Raw genomic sequence first — 26,501 nt, 5'->3', positions numbered from 1 at the left:
TAAATGAAAGGCATTTGATTAATCTGTGAGCCAAATGAAGACTTCAGTTATTTTTGTAGAAATAATTTATTTACATATATTACAAGTATAACACAGAACGATTCACCAAAGTTCACATTAAAACATTTGTATCATTACCTACTTTTTTTCAAAACTAACCACTAAGAAATTAATGCAAGTTCAAAAAAGGGAAATACAGAATATACTTAGTTTTTTCCATCTTGCAATGACAACTAAACTATTCCATGAGGACCAAACATGAGACTTTTTACCACAACACTAAAAGGATGACAAACTCCTCTCCAAATCTAAAATCACATACCCTGGGGTACATACATTTTTTTTTATATATTTTGTGCAAGTCTCATTGGTGCCAAAGGTCCTGTGGTTTCACTAAATCACGAGACTTAAACATTCGAATATCATGCTTTCCCCAACAACAACTCATTGAATTCCAACAAAATGCATTTATAAAGACTGAGAACTCAAAGTCTACTGTTAACGTTACTTAAGACTAGTCAATATCGTTTGTAGTGTACATAAATCAGGGACACACAAGTCTAGTTTCAGCATCATGTTTTCTCAAAATAGCTTCCATTCCTGTGTCAAGTGGCTTTAAATTTACTAGACACGCACATGAATTTATAATCACATTTACAATGGTCCTTGTTCTTCCCAAACTTTTGATCATAAGGAAAATCTTTGTGTAATTGAAAGACAAAAACATGCTTGTTTGAGACCGAGGTGACCGCAGGATCATCTTTTTTTTTTTTAGATTTCAGATCAAACTGCGATTGACTGCAAGTACTCGATTAGAATGAGGAAAAGTCTAAGAAATTGCATTCAACCCATGATTTTGTTGATGAGATCGAAAAATTGGGCCCATCTTGCTTAAATTCATCTTCACAATGAGGATGTCGTAGAGTCCACCACCTCTCGCCCGTTACACACGGTTGGCACTATAGTAGAGGCCGAAGCTGTGGAAATTGTTTGGTTTTAAATTGTTGATCAGAGAAAGGCAAATCAAGGAAATGACCGGTAAACCCTGGCTCAAGTTTTAGGAGGGAATGTGGCTACCTTGTGAGTAGGTGGAGCTCTGTGCGGTAACTGCTGTGGAGAATCGCTTGTCTTTGGCCCTCAGACTAGTCACATTCTTCTGAGGCTGGAAAAGGATAATGTGGATTTTGGGAGCAAAGAGGCAGCCGAGGACCACAGAGCCGCTCAAACTGACAGAGATGCACATGGTAGTGGTCTGCACCTGTATCAGGGTGAAGAGGTTTTAAACATGTTTAGATGAGTGTGTCTTTTACTGAATACTTAATGTCAATCAGCAGTAAAACAACCTTGGTCAAATTTCACCAAATTAATATTTTTGCATAAACAGAATGAAACCTATTTTTAGAAGAATTGAGGTGAAATATGACCTGTTTTTGATTTAACTCCATTTTGTATTGATTTTTACCATTGTTTACTTTGGATCTCCATTATACCATGGTACAAATTCGTGTTCCATTGTATTTACACTGGTTCTTAAAAAATGCCATGGATATACCTAGAGACATGTCCAAAAATATGGTAACTATCATAGTATTATGTCCAAATAATGACCCAAAATTTCAATTGTAAGCACTAAAGTCAGAAATTCCTTTTATAAGGGAAAAAACAGGCTTCCACAGACTTTCATGTTGAAGTCTGCACCTTCTAGAGGTCACATATGTCAGCATACGTCATTAAGGATGTCTCATTTCAAAAGAAATCACCATCATAAAATTGACTCATTTCTTTTGTGACGTATTATACTATTATAATTTCTTTCTCACTTTGAAATGTAATGGCTACTTGACAGCCTCAGTGATGAATGTGGCTGATAAATGTGACCTTCGGAGAGCACAGCCTTCAAATTAGACAGCAATTTACCCTTCGCAAAGACACCCACCCCCCACTAGCTAATAAAAACTAAATAGTTTTGTGGCTTTTTAATGTGCTATGACAGATTGCTGTAGTGGCACGATCGTCTTCTCAAATTCACTTAAAGCACAAAATAAACGTGAATGAACATCAAAAGGTATTTTATTTCAACCACAGAAATATGTTAGTACACACTATTTGTCAAGTTTAAGGCCACTGATGTTCATCTACTCTCCTGTCTGATTTGTTTGTCGGACAAAGTGGTGGATTCATCATTATGATTGATCAGATCACCTGTCAACCAATTTCCCTGCAAAGGGTCAATTGTTTTTCCTTGATGTTTACTCCTGAGTAGTGGTTCCGAATCCTGGTCCTTGGGTTCCCTAGTCTGCACATTTTTTATGTCTCCCTTATTTAACCCTCATGATTCAGATCATCAGATTGTTAAGCGAGAGCTCTATGAACTCCCTTATCAGAGTATGTCAGATAAGGAAGACAAATGGCGCTTTTCCATGGCGTGGTACGACTCTGCTTGGTTTGCGTTTCCACTGCAGTTTAGTATCGCTTCAGAGTGGGCGGGGTTATTCACATTCACACTTTTTTTATTCCGCGTCATCCCATCAAGCTCTCGCTAGATCCACTTCTCTGCTATCAACGAGAGGAACGTCTGTACTTCCACAACAGACAACAAAACTTTTTGGTTGTTAAAAAAAAGGTACATTCGTTCAATACCGTTGCTTTCGATACTTTGCTGTCTGTGCTGATTTAAATCTAGCAGTTCTCTTGTGTTTGTGTCACAAGTTCAGTGATGCAGGTATTGATTATTATCTCCAGTCAATACATGATCACCAGAGTTTACATGTCATGTTTTGGAAACGGTACGGTTCACTTGAAACCTCAACCAAGGTGGTACTTAGAAAAGTACCAGGTACTTTTTTTTCACCCTCCCCTCAAAGTGAAACTTACCAATGCTGTACCATGCGGTGGAAAAGTGCCAAAAATGTGCAAAGCAGGGCTCCTGCTTTTGGAACAACCCTGTTGTTGGAAACCCACTGTCCTACAAAATCCTGCAAATCTCTAACCCTGATAAAACACCTGAACTAGCTAATCAAAGCCTTCAGCATTAGTTGAAAACACAGGCAGGTGTGTTGAAGTAGGTTGCAAATTTTGCAGACAGTGGCGTCCCCAGGAGCAGTGCTTCTAGTTTATTCAGATAGAGAACATCCCAATCCAAAAAGTCACCGATTATGTTTCAAAGGTGGTGAAATAAATCTTTTAAATCTGTTTCCTGACCTTTAACCTCTTGGACCCATCTCTTTTCACTCTAAAGGTTAACTGACTGACACTATATAGCACTCCAGGAGTGATGTTGACAGCACCAAACTGATTTGGATATAACTCTTTGTGCATAGTGTGACTGTGTTGTAAAATTATTTGCTGTTGGAGTGCAGGGACTGCCACTCTCGGCCAGGGGGCATTCTTGATGACTGTGTTTACCGTGTCACTAACTGAGCTCTGACATCTCTCACCCCACAGCGATGAGAGTCTCCTTATAACATGTGACACACAGCCCTCACCCCTCAGATTGTGTTTCTATATCAACTAGACATTCACATTCCTGTGCTGTGTTTGAGCTGGCACAGTGAGTTTGTCTGGTTAAAAGAGCCAGAGGCCAGCTCTAAAAGTAATCTCATGTTTGGTGTCACGACTTGGGGAAAAAACTTCAAGACTAAACTGACTCAAGTTATATGAGAAGACAGAGTCTTAAAAATATATGTTTTAAAATGTCTGTCAACTGTTTCTGTTTTCTGAGTAAGCAAAATCATAGAACCACCCATATTTTAGTGTTTTTTATAATTAGTATTTTTAGCATTATCGTTATCTCCTTAAAGATGATCAAGGCTTTTTGCCCTTTAGTAGTTGAGTATTCACTGCATAGTCTGATAAACCTACTTATTACTACTATTTCATGTTTTGCTTTTTGTTACAATTCACAAGAAAACCGTAGATATACATTTAGATAAGTGTGCAGAGATTTGTATCTCTCAAGTATAAATAATCACAGTAAAGTCATGTAGCCAGACCTTTATCTACTGGAATAAAGTCTGGTCCATTTTATAGCTTGTAACTGCATACAAACATTAAAAAATATTTGAGATACATTGACCTTATTTGCCCCTTAGAAGCTTGTCTACATAAAATAGTTCAGTGTTTCCCACTCCTTGTCCTGGAATACCCCCGACACTGCACACTGTCTCCCTAATGTAGGCACTGCTTAGATCTGCTCTTTGAGGTCCACTATCCTGCAGAGTGTGGTTTCATCCCTAATCAAACACAACAGAACAAGCTAAATAAGGACTTCAGAATTATTTGAAAATTACATTCAGATGCGTCTGATTAAGGTTGGAGCTAAATTCTGCAAGACCATGGACCTCCAGAAAAAGAATTGAAGGACTCTGCCATAATGTGTTATTAATCCAGTGGTGTCCAATCTTGCTCCTGGAGGGCTACTTCTTGCTAAATTCAGCTCCAACCATATTTAACACCTGAAGTATCAAGGTCTTTGGGATTACTAGAAACTTCTAAACAGATGTGTCAGGGCAAATCTGTGCTAAATTTTGAAAGAAGGTAGCATTCCTAATCAACAAGCCTGATTTAACGTATAATTTCTTGAGAATAAACTAAATATTGGGTCCAGGAGTGGGGTTGGGAACCACTGAAATAGATATCACTACAATAGACTAGCATATACCTTCTAACTTGTTTCTACCTTTTCTTCTACTTACTCTGAAGTCACTGGCAGTGACGTAGAAGATGGGCTGAAAGGCCAGCCAGATGATGCAGGTGGTGTACATGGTGAAACCAATGAACTTGGCCTCGTTGAAATTCTCTGGACACTTCCTAGTCTTGAAGGCATAGAAGGTGCAGAGGATGATTAGGATGCAGTTGTAGGTGAGGGACACCAGCATGCTCGAGTCCAGGCTGTTACATTTTAGAGTCACCACATCTCTCCGATCTGGACCCACCTCTTTCCTCACCCCTGGTGCCTCAACCAGCAGCCAGATAAGAGCAACCAACAGTTGTGCGGAGATCAGTGCGGCACAAATTGCTACTTGAGAGGCAGGGCTGATGAAGCGTGGTCGTTGGGCACTGTCCCTTGCCCCTCCAAAGATTCGAGCAATCCTGTTGGTCTTTGTCAGCAAAGCTGAGTAGCAAACAGCAAAGGAGGTGCCAAGGCCAAGACGTCGCAGGGCGCACACAAACGCAGAAGGTTTGGCAATGTAAATGAAGGTCATGCCATAACACAGGAGCACACCCAACAGCAGGATGTATGAAAGTTCTCGACCGCTAGCTTTTACCACCGGTGTGTCATTGTTTCGCAAGAAAACCCCAGCCACCGCAAGTGTGCACAGCATCCCCAGACAAGCGATAGTGACGGGTCCTACTGCCCATGCATCTGACCAGTGGATATACTCCTCTGGAAGCTCATAGCACCCTGTCAGGTTAGCAAGGGGCCATTCTCCAAATCCACAGTCCATACAGGTAAACTCGTCTAGGAGATATTGGTGGGGTTGGCATGGAATGCAAATCCAACAACACACGTCCCCAGGCTGCATGCTTTTAGCTTCATTGGGTTGGCATGGATCACTACACTGGGATGTGGGAACTACTCCACCAGACCAAGGTACCAGACTGGTATTGAGCACCAAGCCTTGTGCCCAGTACCCTACCTTCCTGTAGACAAACTTGTTTTCCTCTTGGCGGTAGTGAAAAATGTTATAGCGACCCAGGCTGTCGCCTAATGATGTAAACCGGACCACATTCTCAGTGTCAGCAGGTCTGAAAGGGGCTGAGAAACGTTTAAAGACATTACAGTACATTATGTAGCGGCTGAAAGCTATAGAGTGTGCGCGACTTTAAATTAGAGCTTTGATAACTTGATAAAGAATGTTTCATGTCTGTAAATGTAATAATATCTGATACTTTCAGTGGGAGACAACAACATGAGTGGCAAATGAAGTATCAGTGCATTGAGACTCTACAATTTGTTAAATCTAATTTTAGGTAGATAATTCAAGAGCTTCTTCACTTGGGAAGGTATGCTCTATCGCAAGAAATATTACAAGAAATTATCTCAATTGGTCGTTAAGTCTACTCACCATCAAACTTAGTCTTGAGAATAAACTCCCGGTAAAATCTCTTCCCATTGCCTGGCTTCATGGCATCGCAAGCCTTTGTGGTATTGGGGCACATGGCTTGCCGCATGTTGTGTAGGGCATAGGCCATTGCATAGACTGCATTCACCACAAACATGATCTTTGATTCTGGCTTAAATGACCCATCCCTCAGGCTATGACTGGCACAGCCATGTTCATGTAGACGGCAGCCGAACCTGTGCTCCCAGAATTCCCTAAACCATGGGTTCCGTGTGTTCAGCTCTGGTGTTAGCTTGGTAAAATAGTCCTCAAACTCCCTGATTGAGTAAGAGGCAAGCTCAATGGTGAAAGCCCCGTTAGCAGCCTTCTCACTGCCATGGACTACGCTTTCCTGGGCTCCCCAGCCGTCACTGGCCACCCAAATGAAGGTAGCATTCATCTTAGCCGCGGCAGCGAGCAGTTCCCGTGCATCTTCACTTCGGGTGAAGAGGATCACCACTTTGGCATTGGCTTTTTGCTGGAGTGAGCGAATTACATTTTCGTAATTTCCTCGGTTTACTGAACGGCTGACCTTTACTGAAGTTGCGATGCAGATTTGGCGTACTCTGGCTTCTTGTTGAAAAGCATCAATTCCTGTCTCACCGTAGTCTCCCTCTGAGGCTACAGTGGAAATGTAGGTCCAGTTGAAGTACCGTAGGATCTCAGCAATGGCTTTAGCTTGATAGAAGTCTGGTGGGACAGTTCGGGCAAAATAATCATAACGGGATTTGTCACTGAGCTTGGCACTCGTGGAAGCATAGCTTATCTGTGGAATCTGGAAGAGTCTAAGAAGGTTTGCCACCTGCAAAGAATAATAAAAAAAGCAGTAATACTTGTATAACGCAATTTTAACCAACCATTTTACCACACTTTGCATTGACCTGAGATTGAATTTTTTTTTAGCTTTGGCAGTTGTTTCATTAAATTAATTATGCATATATCAATTTTTTCAGCATCTATTAACAATGTAAACTGTATAACATTTTAACTTTTTTATATTTCTGTTCATTGCCAGCTCTCTGTGTTTATCAATAGTGCAATGTTAAAGGGACAGTTCACCCAAGAATTAAAATTCTGTCATTAATTACTCACTCTCATGTTGTTCCAAACCAGTAAGACCTTCGTCATCTTCAGAACACAAATTTAGATATTACTGATGAAATCCAAGAATGTGCCCTCAGACCCTCCATAGACAGCAAGGCAACTACCACGATCAAGGCACAGAAACATAGAAAGAACATCATTAAAATAATCCATGTGACATTAGTGGTTCAACTGTAGTGTTATTCAGCTAGCGAGAATACTTTTTGTGTGCAAAGAAACAAAAATAATGACTTTATTCAACACAACTTTTTTCACAATTTTTATTTTTTTTTAAAAAACAACAATGTAATTTGTGTTCAAAAGATGAACGAAGGTCTTACAAGTTTGCGACGACAAGAGAGTGAGTTATTAATGACATAATTTTCATTCTTGGGTGAACTATCCCTTTAATTGCCCCAGATACCTGGCACTGGGTTTCTAAATACAAAGTAATGAATGTTAAAAGTCAAATCAGTACTATTGCAGTGCATTGAGCATGAGGGATTCCAGGTTGTAGGTTTTTTTTTTACTTAAATACATAAAGCAAACGTGGTGCAACTGTTTTCAGAATATGTTCCTTTTTGTCACAGAAATAAGTCTGTTTTCCCCTTTCAGCCACATAGTTCATAACATAAATTACAAACCCAATTTCCCCAGTGAGTGAGTGACCCACAGATGCCCTTTGATAAGTGTAAGATGTCCCATAACATTATTTTGAATGTGAGGGGAAAAATACAGTTTATAAATGTATTTATTTTTATATATATATATATATATATATATATATATATATATATATATATATATATATATATATATATATATATATACACACACAAAAGGTTTTTTTTTTTTTTTTTTTGTTTTTTTTGTTTTTTTTATACCTCTGCACTGTTTTCCTATCTCCCTCATCCGAGCCTATCGTTTCAGGCCATAGTTTCATGGGACTTAGACAGACCTGATTCTGATCAAGCTAGATAACTGTGCTAGCGGACAAAATGATAATGTTAGACACGGTGCAAGTTTCCCTCAGGACATGACACACCTTCAAAATCTAATATGGATGCAATTTTTTTTTTTTACTTAAAATTTTGTCACAGGAAAGAGAAAATGGTCTGTTTTTACTATGTAAGAATGTCTTGTTTGAAGCAGTCACAGATGTATTGTATTGTTAATGAACAAGGTATTATCACAAGAGGATAACAGGACATATTTTCTCATTTGCATTTTCTTCTGTTTTCTTGCAGTCAATGGCTGAGTTCAAATGATTAGTCTGAGAATCTTCTCACACTGCAAATTATGATGATAGCACAAACTCCAGGGACTTATGTGTATAATGACTGAAATTCGTGTCTAAATTCACATCAACACATGTAGGTGTTTCAGACGTCTGAAGAAGCTTTCAGCATAGTTGTTACCAGCTATTTACATTTCATTCATATTCATTCAACAATTTAGATTTAAGCTTTTAAATGCCAGTCTCTTAGATGAACCTAGTCAAGTTATTTGTAGCTGCCTTTAAGAAACACACTCTAGAAAATTTGTATGTGGTTGAATTTTCCCATTATTATACAGAGGAAACTTTTATTACTTGTAGGTTGATCTTTAATAGCTCATGTGAATGAGTTCTTAATATTGTTTAAGTTATGTTTCCTCTAAAATCCCTAAGGAGAAATAAACATAGACCCAAATGAGACTATTGACCTATAGCAATAACAGATCCATAAAATAGTTCTCTCGTTCTGAGAACAAAAATCTGAGGAGCAATATTTGACTTATATGACTGTTTTGTGCTAATAAAGTAGAAAGCATGATTAAATGTCAGTCAACAAAATAAATGGGTTGTAGTTTCGACTTACAGACATTTAGAGCTGATTGGTGATGCACTCACATGTCAGTTTCTGACAAAAACACATTTAAAGAACTCATTCAAGTCTGAGGGAGAGCAGACAGTCTGGAAGAGGTGGAACTGAGAAAATCTGATTCACTTAGACAAGTGCAATTCTCCACAGAGGAGGATCGCTAGTTTGGCATCTCACCTCTGCTAAATCTGACATTGTTCATGATAATCATAAACAAAAGTGAGAAAATACGTGAAAACTGGAAATGGAGTAAACATTTCCCCTGACATTTAAATTTCTAAGAAATTGACACATAACCCACTCATTAGAAAAGTAAAAAAATTTTTTTAATAAAATAAAATAAAAACGGTGTTGTTAATATGTGAGCTGTCTGGAAAATCTGATGCCTCCATCAATACCTCTTAGGCATCACTGGCCACTGCTTCTCGGCTTCAGAAGCTTCAGTAGATGTTGATATTCCAGTTACCTATCAACACATTCATTCATTATTATTTTTATTTTTTTTCAGGAAGCAGAAATTGCCAGAACACCCCTGAAGGATTGGAGTTGAGTCTAATGCGAATGCTGCTGCCCAACCCAGACAGTGAAACATGGAGCTATAGACTTGCTGCATTTCCCATTCTAAGCAGGAACTGCTTTGTAGGTTTTTCTGCAAATCATAATGGCATAAAGTTAATGCTCTAGAGAGATCCCAAAAAGCAGCAATACGTGACATTGTCATCGCTACTGAAAGTGTATTATGAAAGTTCAGTTTCAGTCAGACTAAAGCTAAAAGGAAAGATCCCGAGTCATATCTACAAACCAGACTATCGAGCCAGTATGCAACATTGTAACGTGGCCCAGAACACCCTAGCAATCATCTAACAATGCCTAAGCAACCATGTACACTGTAAAAGAAAAGATTATTGAAGTATGATTTAAAAGAATATACAATTTCAGTCTTTCTACTTCAAAGTTTCATATTTAATTCAATGTGTCACTTGCTGTTTTTTGTTTGTAATATGTGACCCTGGATCACAAAACCAGCTGTAAGGGTACATTTCTTGAAACTAAGATTTATATGAAATCTTTTCATTGATGTATGGTTTATTAGGAATCAGACAATATTTGGCCGAGATACAACTATTAGAAAATCTGGGATCTGAGGGTGCAAAAAAAAAAAAAAAAAATTTAAATTAAGAAATAAAAAATCAAATTTAGTTGTCCAAATTAAGTTATTAGCAATGCATATTACTAATAAAAAAAATTAGTTTTGACATATTTACAGTAGGAATATATCATGATCTTTACTTAATGTCCTTATGATTTTAGCAATAAAAGAAAAATCAATAGTTTGACCCAAACAAAGTTTGTTTGGCTATTGCTACAAATATACCCCAGCGACTAAAGAATGGTTTCGTGCTCCAGGGTCACATTTGTAGATTGCATTTAATAAATGATCTATTTCAACACTTTCAGGTTTGTCAAAAGTGTTTTCATAAATGTTTGGGCTTCAGACATGCATTGCTGGTACAGATAGCCATATAAAAGAACAAGTTTTCCATATGCAAATAACACTCACATTTTTGTAATTCAGTTGTTCCTGAGATGTAATTCTTAAGTTTAACATATTAAACGGAGCATAATCCCATCTTTGAACAATTCCCAGCTTATTCAAAATGGTAGCGGAAGACTGGTCAAAAACAAAGCTGCGTCTGTTCTTGCGGCTGGCAAAAGAATGAATAAGTGTCTGACCCTGTCCTGAATGTGAGCTGCACATCCAAATGAAAGGCTAAACCGGGTCAAATGATGCTCTGTGACTGCAAAGCCCCTTTTCAAGCTTAGACTACTACAAACACAACACCATCTGCTTTTTCCCAGGACACTTCTCCACCAAGTGCCACACAGCCGAGCGGCGTCTTTACTCTACGGTAGGAGCTAGAGAACTGCAAATGACTAAATATGACAAACAAATAAACACGGTATGCACTGTGGTCTGAAATTGGTTTGTTTCAGTGAGTGCAAATTATAATAAATTCTAATTGTCATTAATTATGTGTAAATGCAAATGATTTGGCATTTATATGGCATTAATTATAAGCGGTATCTGTCAGTTGTTTTGGCATCCCAAGAACACCACATGCAGTTACAACCTATTAACATTTTCATTGTCTTAGACCACAGCAGAGATCTCCATATGAGTGACCTCGAGACACGCACACACCTACTCTGAAGACAGCACAATGTGTGGTTAATACAGAAACACTTACAAACAGAGACTCGCAAGCATAAAATCATCTAACAACACAGCTAATTCTACAAAGGATACCATTTTGTCATATATTTTGATGCACGTCATTGTTATTTATAATTCTGTGCTCACACACACCCTTTTTGTTCGAGAAATATGATAATATATTCCGTCACCTTGTGGGGGAGAGAAAATGTGCGAGATGAAAGGCGCATGGTGGCTATTGATTGGTTGGCATTATCGGATGCATAACTCAATATGTGCCAAACCTCCAAATGTCTCACATGCACAAAAAATATCAACACACTGTTTTCTGCCCTTTTAATTAGTGCGATTGTAAGTTTACTCATGAAAATAATTTATTCACCCTTGTCGTTCTGAACTTTACTTTCTAACAACCATGTATTTACAACAATGGAGCCTGGATTTTTCAAGCTTCAAAAAAGACACGTCCTTCCTGAAGACATATGATAGCACTGTGTGATCAGAATTGAAGGCGTTATTCCTTGATGATCTGCTTCGTATGTTATAACTGTTTTAAAGTATTTTGAAATTTGAATGCTTTGCCACTATTTCAGTTGACTCACGGTACCTGATCTTTATCTGAAGTTTGTAGACATTTTTAATGACATATTTGTGTGATAGCAAGGAAAAGTAGTATTTAACATTTATTTGTGACCATGGACCACAAAACCAGTCATAAGGGCTAATTTTTTTTAAATTGAGATTTACACATCACTCAATACACACATCACATCAATAAAAAAGCTTTCCATTGATGTATGGTACAGGATCGGACAATATTTGTCCGAGATACAATTATTTGAAAATCTGGAATCTGAAGGTGCAAAAAAATCGAAATATTGAGAAAATTGCTTTTGAAGTTGTCTAAATGAAGTCCTTAGCAATGCATATTACTAATCCAAAATTAAGTTTTGATATATTTACGGTAGGAAATATACAAAATATCTTCATGGAACATGATATTTACTTAATATCCTAATGATTTTTTGCATAAAAGAAATATTGATAATTTTGACCAATACAGTGTATTTTTGGCTATTGCTACAAATATACACGTGCTACTTATGACTGGTTTTGTGCTCCAGAGTCACATTTGTAAATTGAATTTAATAAATGATCTATTTCAACAATTTTTTCATGTGTTTTCATGCGTTTGTGCTTCGTTTTCAAGTTTCATTTTGACACTGAAGAAGTTTTGAAATGGTTTGTTTCTTCCATCACATCAAATCATACGACTTATTAATATTGTGCATGAGCCATATAGATTACTTTTGTGACACTTTTATGATGCTTTTATTGTCATTTTGGAGCTTGACATCTGAAATTATCCTAAAGAAATTTTCTTTTTATTAATCCGTAAAGAAATTCAGATTGGTTTGGAATGACGTGAAGGTGATTAAATAATGACAGAATGTAATTTTTGGATAAGCTATTCTTTTAATATCTAAATAATGAAACCAATTCAGGCCACGTTTTCCAGTTTGCTTGACATGATGTGCATCATGAATGTGAATTTAACCACAAGATAATTAAGCTATCGAGAATTAGTTGTGAAGCCATGACGATTTTGTTTATTCCCTGTGTAGGGATCTGTCACTCAGATAATAAGCAGGATAGTCTGCCAATCTCATCACCACCACCCACTCCAGCACTCGATATAGCTCTGCCTCCCGCCACCATTACCCAAACACACATTAAGCTTTGTACCATCAACCAATGAATGGTAATATGTGAGCCCTGATTCCATCTCACAATCCAGATGGCAATGGGTAAAAAACAGGTGTGAGAAAACCAGTGAGGACATGTGCTGCTGTGTGCGCTATCTCCTTTATATTCATGTTCTGTCGTGTCATGTTTGTGTTTGGGTTCCCTGCCAAGAGCGCCTCTCATTTGCCACTGGGCCGAACGAGCTCCAGGCTGCCTGAAGACCCCTCGAAGCTCTTTCAATCCAGTGCTGGACAGGTGGCTTGGGCTTTGGCAGGCCTTGTCAGGGCCCTGTTGGCCAGCACTCTTGGAAGGGCTGCTCTGAGACCTTCAATTGCTGTCACTGGCTGTGACACAATATATTTTGTGCATAATTGTGTACATTTTGTTACTGTATTTGTTATGCTTATGTTAACCGACAAAAGGTTATTTTATCCTAGGATTAAATTATCTATTTCTAGTTTTTCTGTGAGGATCACTTGTGTCAATATTGCCATGTGTTTAACCACTTAAGGGGGTCACAGGATATGACATCATGGCAAGGCTGAATTGCTGTTGGTAGCACAAGAATGGACAGTTTTAAACCCTTCAATATTGCAACTGTTCTGTCCTTACGTAAATATCATAACTGAGCGTTTTTTCATTAACAACTGGCCAAAACACAGTAAAAAAAAAAAAATTGGGGGAAAATAATTAAATAAAATATTGTTTTCAAAATTTTTAACACGGAGAAAAAAATTTGACCTCATATCAATGTGTGTACAGTAGTTATGTTTTAGTTTATGCGCATCAATCATTTTTATTCTGTTTTTTTTTTTACATTTAAAATTTAAGGTAACATTACAATAAGGTTTCATTTGTTGACATTAACATGAACAATACATAGCACTTAATAATCTTAGTTAATATTAAGTTAAAAATGTACTAATACATGATTAAATGTAAAATCTGATCTGTTAGCATTAATGTATTGTGAACTAACATGAACATGACCATTTTTATTAGCAAACATTAACAAAGATTGGTAAATGCTGTAGAAATATTTTGTTAATTGTATGTTAATTAATGCATCAACTAATGTTAACAAGTGAGACGTTATTGTAAAGTGTTTAAAAAATTGTATTTTAGTTTTGGTTTTAGTAATTTTAATAAATGTAATAATTTTTAATTTGATCATTTTAAAGTTGACGTTTTCAGCTAATATTCAAATTTGTTTTATTTCAGCGTTAGTTCAATTGTTTATTTTGTTTTTAATTAAAAAAAGCATTCATTTTAGTTGAAGGGATAGTTAACCCAAAAATGTAAAGTCATTTACAGACTTTCTTCTGCTAAACACAAGAGAAGATTTTTTTTTACGATAGTTACTTAGTAATTTTTCCATACTAAACAAGCCAGTACCGTCAAGATTTGGATACCAACATTCTTCAAAATCTTTTCAAACAAGTTTGAAACAACATGAAGAAGGTTAATAAATGATGACAAAATTTTATTTTTTTGAGTGAATTGTCTCCTTAATAATAACAACACTGGCAGCGCATGTTCTTTTTAAGTTCTGAACACTCAATATGTTCTTATATTATTGAACTCTTTTATCTAGAACACTTTTATCAAAGAAAATGTATGAAGCCGGGCTTAGATATGTGTACTGCAGTTAGCAACGTAAGTTCCAGCACAATTGATGTAACAATTAAGCCACGATTTCTACTGTATAAAGCATGAGCATAGGGCAATTATCACTCAGTCATCTCATGCTAATCACGGCAGAGAACCATAATTAACAAGCTGTAGATTCACAGTCTCTGGGCGCTTCACTCAGGAGGAGGTCAGGCTGCACAGAGGAAGCTATTGTGCTGACAGAGATAGGGGTGGATATATATGTTGCTTCAGTTTGATAGGGAGGAGTTGGGTGTAATGTAACTAAAAGAGACGTGATCAGAAGTACTTCCTTTTTATGATATGCTTACTGCTATGATAACTCTTTCTAGTCGTATTTCATTTGTGAGAATGCAAACAAACATTTGAGAAGTTGGGAAACTGTATTAATGATAGTCTGAGCTTATTCTGACAGTAAGCTAAACAACATATTTTGCAGTGGTGTAGTGATAAAAAACAACTTTTTTTTTCAAGTTATGCTGTAAGAGTCGTTCCACTGTGCAAAAACAAAGTTGCAGCCAGTTGCATAAAACGACGATTTTAAAACCAACAATCAGAAGTCTCTGTTTGCTTTGGTAGTGCATTGAACATATGCAAAAGCAGTAATCTACCATTGCTTGTGGCCACTTATCCTGCCTTTTAACTACTGAGGGATTGTTAATTCACCTAATTAATATTCATGAGCCTAGTACTTTACAGTTTAAATAATATATATCATTGTTTTTGCATTATGGCAATAAGATTGAATGCTTAATTGTGATGAAAATGCAATGCAAAAACATTTCAATAGTTCTAAAACAGGCATTTTCTTCAAGCAAAATATAATTTCTTAGCTTTTGGTGTGAAATGTGACATGAGATTTACCTAGGTCCAGGGTTATTATTGTTTACTAAAACTAAAACCATAATATATATATCTATATGTATATATGTGTGTGTGTGTGTGTGTGTATTAACAGGGCGGCCACCCCACTCAAAACTGCAGTTTTTGTCAATTTTTTTCTTGACAAGAAATGCATTTATTTAGATGCGGAACCGCCGAATCTCTTAAGGCTATGGCCACATAAAACGGGGGAATTTTCAGACGTGCACTTGAGCTTCACTTCAGTGTCAGGCGTGAGTCAAATGAAGGCGGGAAAGCTACAGCAGCCAAATGAGCTTCAGTAGAACAACTGTGAACTGCTGTCTGATGAGATATTGTTCGACTATTTGTCAGTAAAACACACTTCCCTGTCCCATCAGCCGTTTTACTGTGCTCAAGAAACTTTGAGCATAGGATACATACCTTGTTCTGTCGTCAGCTAAGTCATGAAATCACCAAATAGGTGATTAAAACTGCAAACTGCATGTACACAGCACACAAGAACGTCTCTCAAATGCATGTTCTAAAATATATTCTACAATTCGAGATTACCATATAAGACACAAGATGATATGTATTTTTTATTTGTAATTTAATGCACAAATAAATGTGAGCACAGTGCACTTATACTAGAAAATATGTGAAAATGAAAACATTTAAATGCATAAAATAGCTCCTTTTATATTCTGGCATTTATGACTGTTGACTTTGTCCTTTTTCAAATTTTTATCACTACACAGGCGTCATCCAGGAGTATGCAATGTTGGAGAACGAGCATTTGGGGGTTTCTGGAAGCTGAACGCTTCTGTTTTGACATTGCATTCCTAAACTCAACAGAATTGTGTGTGATTGGTTAAGATGCGCAACACTGTAAAAACGGCTAAAATAAAATATGGCGCAACATAAGAAGATCTTAATTTAATGCCGCATTTGACACTATTCATATTCACTTTGTTAGCAACAGGCGTAATAGATTATATTTGTTTGTGCAGGGGCATTTTTTTGTTTTATTAAGAGGCATTTTTGCCCCAAGTCCCCATATGTTCACACGTTCCGCCTATGGCTGTATAGTCTACCTTACCTGTATAGAAACATCACTATATGATCCTCCAATCACTCCAGAGATGGCCAGAGGCTGTTCGTCTGGCACAGGATTTGACCCGTCTGGACAGATGAAGCCTGGCTGATGCACCTTTGTGAGAGAAGCCCTCACAAACTCCAGCGACTGCTCTAGTGCATACGTGTCTTTGGAGCAGGTGTCCAGTATATGGGCTCCCAGCTTCAAGCCTGGCAGGATACGGTTGTCCTGATTAATTTCGTCCAGTGCCAGCAACATGGCCTCCAGCCTCTGGATCCCACGCTCTTCGTTTATCTTACCGCAATCCTCTGTCCCTTCACCCTTCTCGTGCACAGGGAACAGGCCTCCGATCACCAGGTCTCCATCCATGATGATCTCCCGCTTGGATCCGGCCAGAGGCGGGGTGTACCTGGGGCTCGTTTGGGCCAGAGGAATTAACAGGAACAGGAATATGGGTGTAACAGCAGCCATGACAGGGTTTATGAGAGGTGAAGAGCTCTTATAACTACCCTGGGTGGTTTAGTTGGTTGAGATGTTCACTAAGTCTGCCGTCGACTGTAGATGCATTTCGGTATCTTCTGCACCTGAAAAATAGATATGAATATCATTGACTCAATGACTTTTCTCAGTGACATAATGCCAAATAAACACTGTGAAAATGAAAAAACATTGTTTTTTATGATTAATACATTGGATAACAGAAGTCACATATTACATAAGAAATTTAATTTGCAAAAGGTTTTGTGGTGGGAGTGAGGAGGCGGGAATGTCTAGATAGTAATTCATCCTGATTGAACTCAACATTTCAGAGGTGAGGCTCTGTTTTCTAGCTTCATTAATTCAGATACATCAATAACTCCCAGTGACTACGTAATCTTCTCATGGTGTCAAAGGTGATGGATATCATCTTTTAGGTTATGAAAATTTACAACCTGAGGGAAGAGGATGAAAAGATGAAACGATAAATAATTTCAGCTGATAGGAAAGTCTTTCGCAACTATATTTCACACAGACTGATAGAGCTTTTTATATCTATTTAGAGATGCCAGACTACTTGTCTACTCCACCCTTGCATAGATTATGTGTTTTACTTACAGTATGCATTTTCAGATGGCACATGTTTAGTTCTGACTAGCTGCTCAGTAGTCCTGGACTATGACACAGATTCAGTGTAAGTCTATGGTCTATGTTTCATCATTCCTTAGATAAAAAGAAAATACTGAACCAGATTGCTTTGAAGACTAACAGAACATCTCTCTTCAACAAACGGCACTATTTGAGGTATGGTTTATGTCTGTAGCACATATGGTGCAGGATGAGTTACATGCCAAATTAGGGTTAGAGGTTTTGAAAAATGATGAGCAATGGTAATACTGTTGCTTGTCTTAGCCAGCACCTAATTGTAAAATCTAACATATGTTTCTTTTACATTTTTTAGAAGTTTTACCATTTGAGTTGCGAGTTAGTAGCAAGTTAACCATCTTATAAGTGCAAGTTATAAAGTATAAATTGCATAGCAAAACAGTATATATAAACTGAACATTGACCGTTTTATTGCCTTAGATATAATGACTAATATGATCATTTGAATTTGACGGAGAAGTTCCTCTGAACCTCTGGACACCACTAGCTTTTCAAAAATGGCATACACGATTTCATTTAAGATAAAGCATGTATGTTTCTGGTGTTTCCCCTCTTGTACCCTTCCTGCTGGCGTAATGAGGCAACATCTTGTTTATTAGGTTTCTCTTCCTTAACTTCTGTTACCATGGAAATAAGAACAAGTGGGTGGGCTGGGGTGGCAATGCACTGTGATAAAGATGTATACATGTGATCTAATTAATACAATATCTGTTATCACAGGTGAATTCAATTGAGGGATCAGAGCAAGTCAATATAGTTAATTATTTGTAATGACAGGACTGGATAACATTAAGTATTAACATCCTGTAAGGTACAAAAGAGGGCTTGAAATGCTTTCTTTCTTTATTTATTAAGATTTTATTGTCTTTTTTTAATTTTTTTTTGTAAATACATTTTTAACAAAAGATCAATGAATAGATGCTTAACCTTAACTCAAACTCAAATACATGTTTTTTCATTATTATTATTGTCAATCTCGGGATGTTTTTTTCCTATTCATTTTCAGTGAAGTTTGCAATCTTTGCAGCCTTGTTGTGGGGCATATCTAAATATTTCAAAACAGATTTTTTATGATTATGCTATTTTCTATGAAGACTATATATATATATATATTTTTAGACTACAATAAGCTGTGACCCAGTGACTAGTTGATTTGAGACTGAATCTTGGTCTATTGTTATAAATTAAAGATTTTTAAAGATTTTTTTTTTTTTTTGGCAAAGTTGTTTTATGAAAATTCATGGCCATGGGGTAATCTGATACCTCAGTTTTACACTCAGGTACAAAAGGAACAAAACTGGGACTGTACACATTTGTACTTTTAAAGTATTAATATGTACATTTAATTTAGTAATACAAACCATTTAGGCTTAAATAATGCACAAAGATACACATTTTAGTATTTGTGCCATAGGGTAACGCCCGATTGACAGCTTTGTACCTTTTTTTTTCAAGAGTGTACAACTGTTCTTCAGCTATTAAAAAAGTGCTGGTGTCTCTCAGTCCCCAAACAAAACATTAGGGGTTATAATTATAGTTCTCAGGTTTCTAAATGTTCCAAAAACATTTAAATGACATTAAAAACTAATCACAGCTTTTCCCTCTTCTCTGGAACAGATGGAAGCAACGGGCACCCTCTGTTCGCTGGACAAGAGAAAAGTGTCAAGGTAATGAACCGGTCCATGGTAATGAACTGAGGTCTGGACATTAGTACATCAGTTACACAGTAGCAGTCACACTTGAATAATAAACATTCACACAAGTTTAAGACCACACAGTGTGCTCAGATGTAAATGTTAACATATGCTGTAGGTTGTAATGTCAATGTTTCATGTTTGACACTTAGGGGAAAACTGTTAACTGAAGAGTTATTGAGAGGAGCCATCACTGTGCTCTTGAATAAGGTACTTCAACCAAGGTTGCTCCAGGGGCACAGCGCTCCAATCAGTGCACTATAAATCGCAGAAGAAGGAAAGCATGAGCAAAATGACAAGCGATCAAAATGATTTAGCCTAACTCTTGTGTTGTGCTCAAAATCCTTTAACTAATTGCTTGTTCATGGTCAAAAATAACCAACCTTTTAAAAATTGCTTGTAAATTGCACATTATCACTAAATCTTGGATTCAATCTCTTTATGCTTTCAGTTAGCACATTTATGCATTTCTTTTTGGAACTGACCATACAGCATATACCTGAGTTAATGCACCTCAGTTTTTAAATAAAATATTTTTTGCAATATTTATTCAAAAATGTATGTGCATATGATCACTGAGGCCTATGACCAATCAGATCCATAAAGAAAAATGTAACTGGTGCCAACTGAAAGGAAACAAGTTCATGAAAATACTGAATCCAATAATATAGCATAACAAGAAATTTATACATGATTTATGTATTTTTGTAGGCTGGTAAATTTTTAAAAAGGTGGAGAAAAAAATCCCTGAAAAATTATAATAATTAAAAATATATATTTTGGGAAGTTTTTGCCTTCTGTAAGCGATAAAATGCAATAAAATTAACTGGAATTTTCATTAAAAAAGGAAATCATCTCCAGGTCAAAATCACCGGAACACAACATGATGGTTACATAAAACAAATAATGCTGCTTTGATTTTATTTTAGGTAATTCAATTAGGCAGCATAAGGAGAAACCAAGGATTAAAAAAATTAGCAGATTGTCATCAAGTCCAAGAAATCTGATTCATACAGTAGCTCAAATCTGATGATGATATCAACTTAGTTTAACATAATAATATTAATGATCACATCAGGTTACAGCGTCATAATTATGATTAATGAGCATAATTTCGTTGTGTTTTTTGCAGTGTAGTCTGATAGAGTAGCACACCACACGGATCCAGTCTCTAACCCCAGGTTATTTTGACCATGAAATCCATAGATAAATGCCCAAGTAAACAAGGAAAGCACGTAATAATTCTGGAATTCAGAGCATGTGGGAGAATTAGTTCCCTTGATTCTCTAGTGTTAGCAGCATTTATGTGTACACTTAGAGACCAGATGGGATTTTACCAGTCTGGGCTCACCATCAGCTTGACTGCTGATAAGTTTAAACTGAGTGATTTAATATCTGTGACATATATCAGTGTAAAAATATTACATTTCTATAATATTATTCCCACACACTCTCTCGTACAATTCAAGACAGATTTCCTTTTTATAGGACCCGCTTTGGTTTCATTGATAACTTCTGGAGTGCAGCCAGACCAGTTGAATGGCTTGGTAAGGTTGCCAAGGACGAAAGCATTCACAGACATGGAGCAAATTAACTATGAGATGTTTATCTCAGCACGTCCAATCAGCTCTGCTCTATAGGTTGCTATGGATGCTTTACACTATTCAGATTCAAAGTGTCAGCAGATGAACAGAACAAGGGTGTTAAGTTTTGCAAGAAGTTTCCCCCTCGACAGGAAAATTGTTCACATTTCACAGATTGTGAAAGGTGTTCAAAGACAAGGACTGTGCTATTCATATTTTTCTGAATATACTTATTCATGGAGACTCATGGAGTGTTATTTCTCTCTGGCTTGATCTGGTGTCAACAGAATGTCACTGCGATTGCTTTGTTGTTCTTTAAGGTGGTATGCTTATAATGATTTGGTCATAAACAGTTCATAAACAGTTTGAATATTTGCTTTACATAAATGCATTTCGTTACAGCAATCTTAAGGAATGTGTCAACAAGTCTGAAAAGCCTGAAAATGCTTCTGGTGGATGGTTTCAACTTCCACATGTGTCCACATCTTTCTGAAACCTGGGTTTACGGAACAAATTTGCATTAGTAATTAAAAAAGTTTTCTTTTTCTTTTAATTATTAGATTAAATTACGATTATTTAATTACTAAATATGCTATTTTAAAGACTATATATATATATATATATATAAAGAAGTGACTGTCTGCATAATACAAACCGTGTTCCCTTATTTCTCATAATGAACTGATCCTGCCTTTCTTTGTAATGTGTCTATCGGAGGCAACATAAATTCATCAGAGAGTTGAGCATGTCAGATTGCCGTTTTTTTTGCTCTCTTATATCAAGTGCATTTATAGTCAACAAAGGAGCAACATCTCATTGACATTCAAAAGCAAGCCTGCCCTGTTTGTATTCTATCACACGACAGGTTTGTGCTCAAGAAATGCCAAAGCATCCGTGCACGCGCGCGATAAGGCAATTTCCCGGCACTCTGACTTTTTTGTTGCATGCAATAAATTGCTCGCTAATATAATAAGTCTGCCATGCAAATGATTAAGAAATTAACCAAAGTGTGCGCAAATAGGACATGTGGCGCGTAAATAAAAATGTTACTTACCAGTGAAGAATTGACTTGGCAGAAATTCAACACCTCTTGCAACTTGTTTGAAGGATGCAAATGTGATTTTGCTTTGAAGTTAGTGAGAAATCAGCTTCCATTCATGAAGTCACCACAGATGCAGGTGTTTGATGTGTTTGGATCTGTCCTTGGTGCTGAAACAAAGACCTGATGAAGCGCAGGGGGTGACGAAGGGGAGGAGGAGGAAGATCTTACCTGTGCACTCTGGAATTCACTCGAAATGATGAATGTGTTCTCATTAAAAGCGACGTGCACCACAAACACTCTCTTCAGCCCACCTATTTCCACTTAATGGCCAGTTCGCTGCATTCTCCTCAGTCTCGGGGTTTTGTGGGAGCGCAAGAATTCAGTCCACACACCTGCCATCGTGAGAGGTTTAATAAACTCTAACTAAATCTCCACGGATCCACGGCCCGGTTCTCCCAGTCACGACTTTCCAATGTCTTTTACTGAAACTTGAGAGGTTGTTATTGAACAATATTAACCAGATGTAGCGCCTCAGTAACAAATAATGGGTCCCTCTGTTACGATTTGATCTTTTAATTTTAAGTAATGGTTGTTGGTGTTCAAGGTTCGAGCTACATGCTTTCGTGAGGTTCGGGTGAAACAGCTACCACTGCGCTCCCTTCGTGTAATCCCCCCCCCCCCCCCCCCCCAGCCAATCTCTCTCTCTCTCTCTCTCTCTCTCTCTCTCTCTCTCTCTCTCTCTCTCTCTCATATCTCGCTGTTATCTGTAAAGATGGGTGGAGTCACAAACGTTTTTTACGCTTGAAATTATTTATCCAAATAAATAAGTAGCCTAATGGGAAAACATTTTGTTCTGTGTTGTACATTGTTGGTAGGCTACTTTAACTTAAGTAGCTTGATCGATAAACGGGTTTCGGAATTTCACTGTGCAGTTGTAAATATTTACTGAATTAACGCCGAGATATGCATGTAATATGCAGTAATATTATTTAAAATGCAATAAAACTCTTTAAAAAGGTACACTGTTTCACGTAAATCCACTCTATTTTTTTTAGAAGTGTAATACAAAAATGTATTTACTATATACTTATTATATACTTATATATTTTGACGCTTTATTCGTCAAAAAAATCATATCAAAAATATCAGAAAAAGCGCAAAAGTGCGTTTATCACCACGTCGTGACCCCTGACAACAAATTTGGGCTTGCCTCAAAATATAAAATCGTATCGCAAAAACATTTTTGGTTGCAATGCGCAATCTGGCCTGCTGGCGGCAGTGATAAAAAATGAAATTTATTGTGCCATGACTTTATGCCAATAAATACATTTTTATCAGAGCTTACCAAAAAGATACAGGTAACAAAAATAGTTCAATTAAGACATGTTCACCTAGTGAGAAATAATATTAAACTATGCTAATGTTGCTTATAATAAACGTTTTAAGGATTTTAAAACTACACCTACGCGAAAAAAGTGCACTTCCATAATAGGCCTAAGATACTTAAACTGCTCTATTTTCACTCACTAATTTTGTATTTAATATACTAAAGGTTATTCTTTAGTACTCTTATGCTTTTTAATCTTATGCTTTTAACTTACTTTCTCTGTATTAAAAAAATATATATATATTTATTTAACCACTTGCGAGCCCATCTTTCATAGTACACTCAAGTGTACTACAAGTGGTAACTACATAAATGTTTTAAATACAGAGATATGTTAAAAGCACCTTTTAGTTCATATTCATGGTGTCTCAAAATAGTACCAGATCAGTAATAGATGTTCTTAAGATTCATTCATTCATTTTTAGTACATTAAGTTCAAAAGTATTGCATGGAAATAAAGCACTTGATGTACATTCTGGAAGTGCACCTTTTTCACTTGGGCATTTGAAGCGATTATGACTATTCAAACTTTGCAAAGAGTCAACAACAACAAGAGAACCCTTTTAACACCCTGAACAAATTTAGCTTTCAGTAATGCTCAAATAATAAGATAATATTTAACTTATATTGCACAGTTTTGCCTATGTTAATTGTTTTCTTTGAAGCAACTGTGTAAAGACAAAATCTTTTATTAATTATAAAGCACTCATAAATAAATCGACAAATAATAAGTTAGAAGTCTGAAATTTAGATTTAAAGGAATAACCGGACCAAAAATGTTATTTTTTAAACTTGGTCAAAGTATACAAAAATAATCACAGTAAAAGTATTGTGCAAAAGTACATTAGTGATCTAGTTTTCTTTTTAGTAACAACACAAGATGCAAGAATTCAAGCCTTGTATTTCCAACCTCTGCAGTCCAGCAGTATATCAAACACAGAAGCCTAATTACACATTTATATTTCAGCCAAAGCGAAGGAAATGCAGCCCACTTGCAGGATTTGATTCGCAGGGTTGATTCGAACCCAAACTCTTATGAAAGGGCTTTTAATGATGTGGCCATTCATCTGTGCAAGACAGCATAAAAGAAGGTATAATTACAGAACGAAACTTAATGTACCAATGCCTCTGTGAGGAATGTAAGTTCATACTGTAAGTATGCATCAGGCAGTGCTTAAGATCCAAGTTCCAGAACCCCTCAAGCGTTGTTCAAGTTCTGTTCTCAACCAATTAGAGGGGAATCAGGAGGGGGTTGGTCGCTGATGGAGAGACACACACTGACGCGAGCACAAAGCTTGCTTTGTCTTCCATACACAAAAAATAATTTGGATATTTTCAGAGGATGGTGGAGAGAAACGCACATGCACCACAGTGGTGATTAGACCAGCAAACACTTGCAATAGATTATATAATACCCACCTCTAACACAAAGGGACCAATTTTGCCTTGAAAAAGAGGTCTGTTCAACATCATAATGGCAGAGAGATCTAGAGGAACGAGACAGATAGGATGAAGTTTTGGGGAGTGCAAGGACACGTTGATATGATTATCAGAAAAATCCAAATGGAAGTACAGTAGCGTAATTTGTCAAATTATTAATCTGAAAGCTGTGGTCAGCACTCTGGACGAAAAATAAAAAAAAAATTATAAAAAGGTTTGTCTGATGCAACAGCGTGTAAAGCTGTCTATATGCTAAATAACAACAAGCTTGTGACTCATTCATGCAAAAATAACATCTATTTGTTATATTATGAGGTAAGGTAACCGTGAAAGTGAGGTTTATAAATAGGTCAGCCATAATAATTGAACTCTAGGGCTGTGCTCTAAAATGCTGAAGAAATGAATAGTTGTTTCTGTTAAGGTTTAATTCAGTTCAACTTAACAGGGTCAAAAGTTCTCATTCAATCCAAGTCAAAGGCAAGAGGATCAGGATACATTATTCTAGGTTTGCCAAAATTCATGGGTTCATGTGACTAGATATTATGCTTTGTAACATATTACCTATTTAGGGGCTGAAATTCTATATTTTCATATATTTCTCTAATTTATTTGGTTTATCAACAACCATTTTCAAAGACCCCTATGCCATATTTTAAATAATCTTTCATACACTGTAAAACAAACAAAAAACTTCCTTATTCTCTTGACCGTGTCTGTGAAACTTCTTTAGTTGTCTGAAAAGGCAGTGTTCTGATGTATTATTTTCAATTAGTGCCTGTAGTATCAACAGTGTGGATTGTGATGAGAGTTTGAAGTTGACTGTGTACACACACCCTCTAAAACTTCAATGTGCAGACACAACATAAACCCATCTCTTGGGAGAGCAGACAGTTGTTTAGGTTTTACAGAAAACAAAGAAAGCTGTACCAGACTTAATTCAGACAGGGATTTGCAGTAGTTTGTGTCTGTCTGGAGGGCGATAAAAAAAACGAAACATCAAAGTTTTGAAGTTTATTGGAACTGGTAGATTTTTAGCGACAAGTCACAACAAGACAAATAAACTAATTCTGTTTGACAGATGTGTTGTTGCTTTTTTAACTCTAGACAAATGTGTATGTGAAAACGAAAATATTATGTAAATATGGCTTATATAAAACCCTTTATAGGCATAGGCCTACAGGCAACAACCGATAAAACTATTAAAATAATTTTCTTTAACTGAAATAAAATATTAATGGTTGTAATATATTATAAATATTAACTAATACAGAAGAACTAAAGTTAAAATGTAAAAAATAATATAAAGCTAAGTAGAAATATTGAAAAAAAATATAATGATAGAAGCACATAAAATTAGTAAAATTAAAATGACTGAAAAGATAAATATGAGTAATAAAGTTAAAATAACTATGCTAATTAATAAGATTGATAAATACTATAATAGTATATAAATAATATCAAAATAGCACTGGGAGTATGGGCAAAAATAACATTAATACATGAACAAAATTATTATAAGAACCAGTCCTTTCCCATAAAACTTTTTATTAAGTTGCTCAACAACTAGCAGAACAAATAATTCATTAAAAATTCAAATCAGACATGGATATGAA

The 26,501-nt window shown here is 36.5% G+C and overlaps 1 protein-coding gene across 3 annotated transcripts; it reads right to left on the bottom strand.

Moving 5' to 3' along the window:
- Nucleotides 1-47: 47 nt before the first annotated feature.
- On the bottom strand, nucleotides 48-22,709 carry LOC132126890 (metabotropic glutamate receptor 2-like). Of its 3 annotated transcripts, none has more exons than XM_059538487.1 (6): nucleotides 22,074-22,709; nucleotides 16,603-17,183; nucleotides 6,069-6,906; nucleotides 4,695-5,758; nucleotides 1,078-1,258; nucleotides 48-977 (listed from the first exon to the last, which is right to left on the bottom strand). In XM_059538487.1, exons 2-6 carry the CDS (start codon nucleotides 17,068-17,070, stop codon nucleotides 904-906), a joined length of 2,625 nt encoding a protein of 874 aa, XP_059394470.1. In that variant the 5' UTR covers nucleotides 17,071-17,183; nucleotides 22,074-22,709; the 3' UTR covers nucleotides 48-903. The 3 variants fall into 3 exon arrangements, with proteins under 3 accessions (XP_059394470.1, XP_059394471.1, XP_059394472.1); XM_059538488.1 differs by having other exon boundaries at nucleotides 22,290-22,709; XM_059538489.1 differs by lacking the exon at nucleotides 22,074-22,709 and adding an exon at nucleotides 7,197-7,308 and having other exon boundaries at nucleotides 16,603-16,741.
- Between the last annotated feature and the right edge of the window lie 3,792 nt (nucleotides 22,710-26,501).

This window comes from Carassius carassius, chromosome 44 (assembly GCF_963082965.1).
Source record: "Carassius carassius chromosome 44, fCarCar2.1, whole genome shotgun sequence".
Taxonomy (NCBI): domain Eukaryota; kingdom Metazoa; phylum Chordata; class Actinopteri; order Cypriniformes; family Cyprinidae; genus Carassius; species Carassius carassius.
The sequence above is the reverse complement of the archived record's forward strand: the minus strand, read 5'-3'. Positions and strand labels throughout refer to the sequence as shown.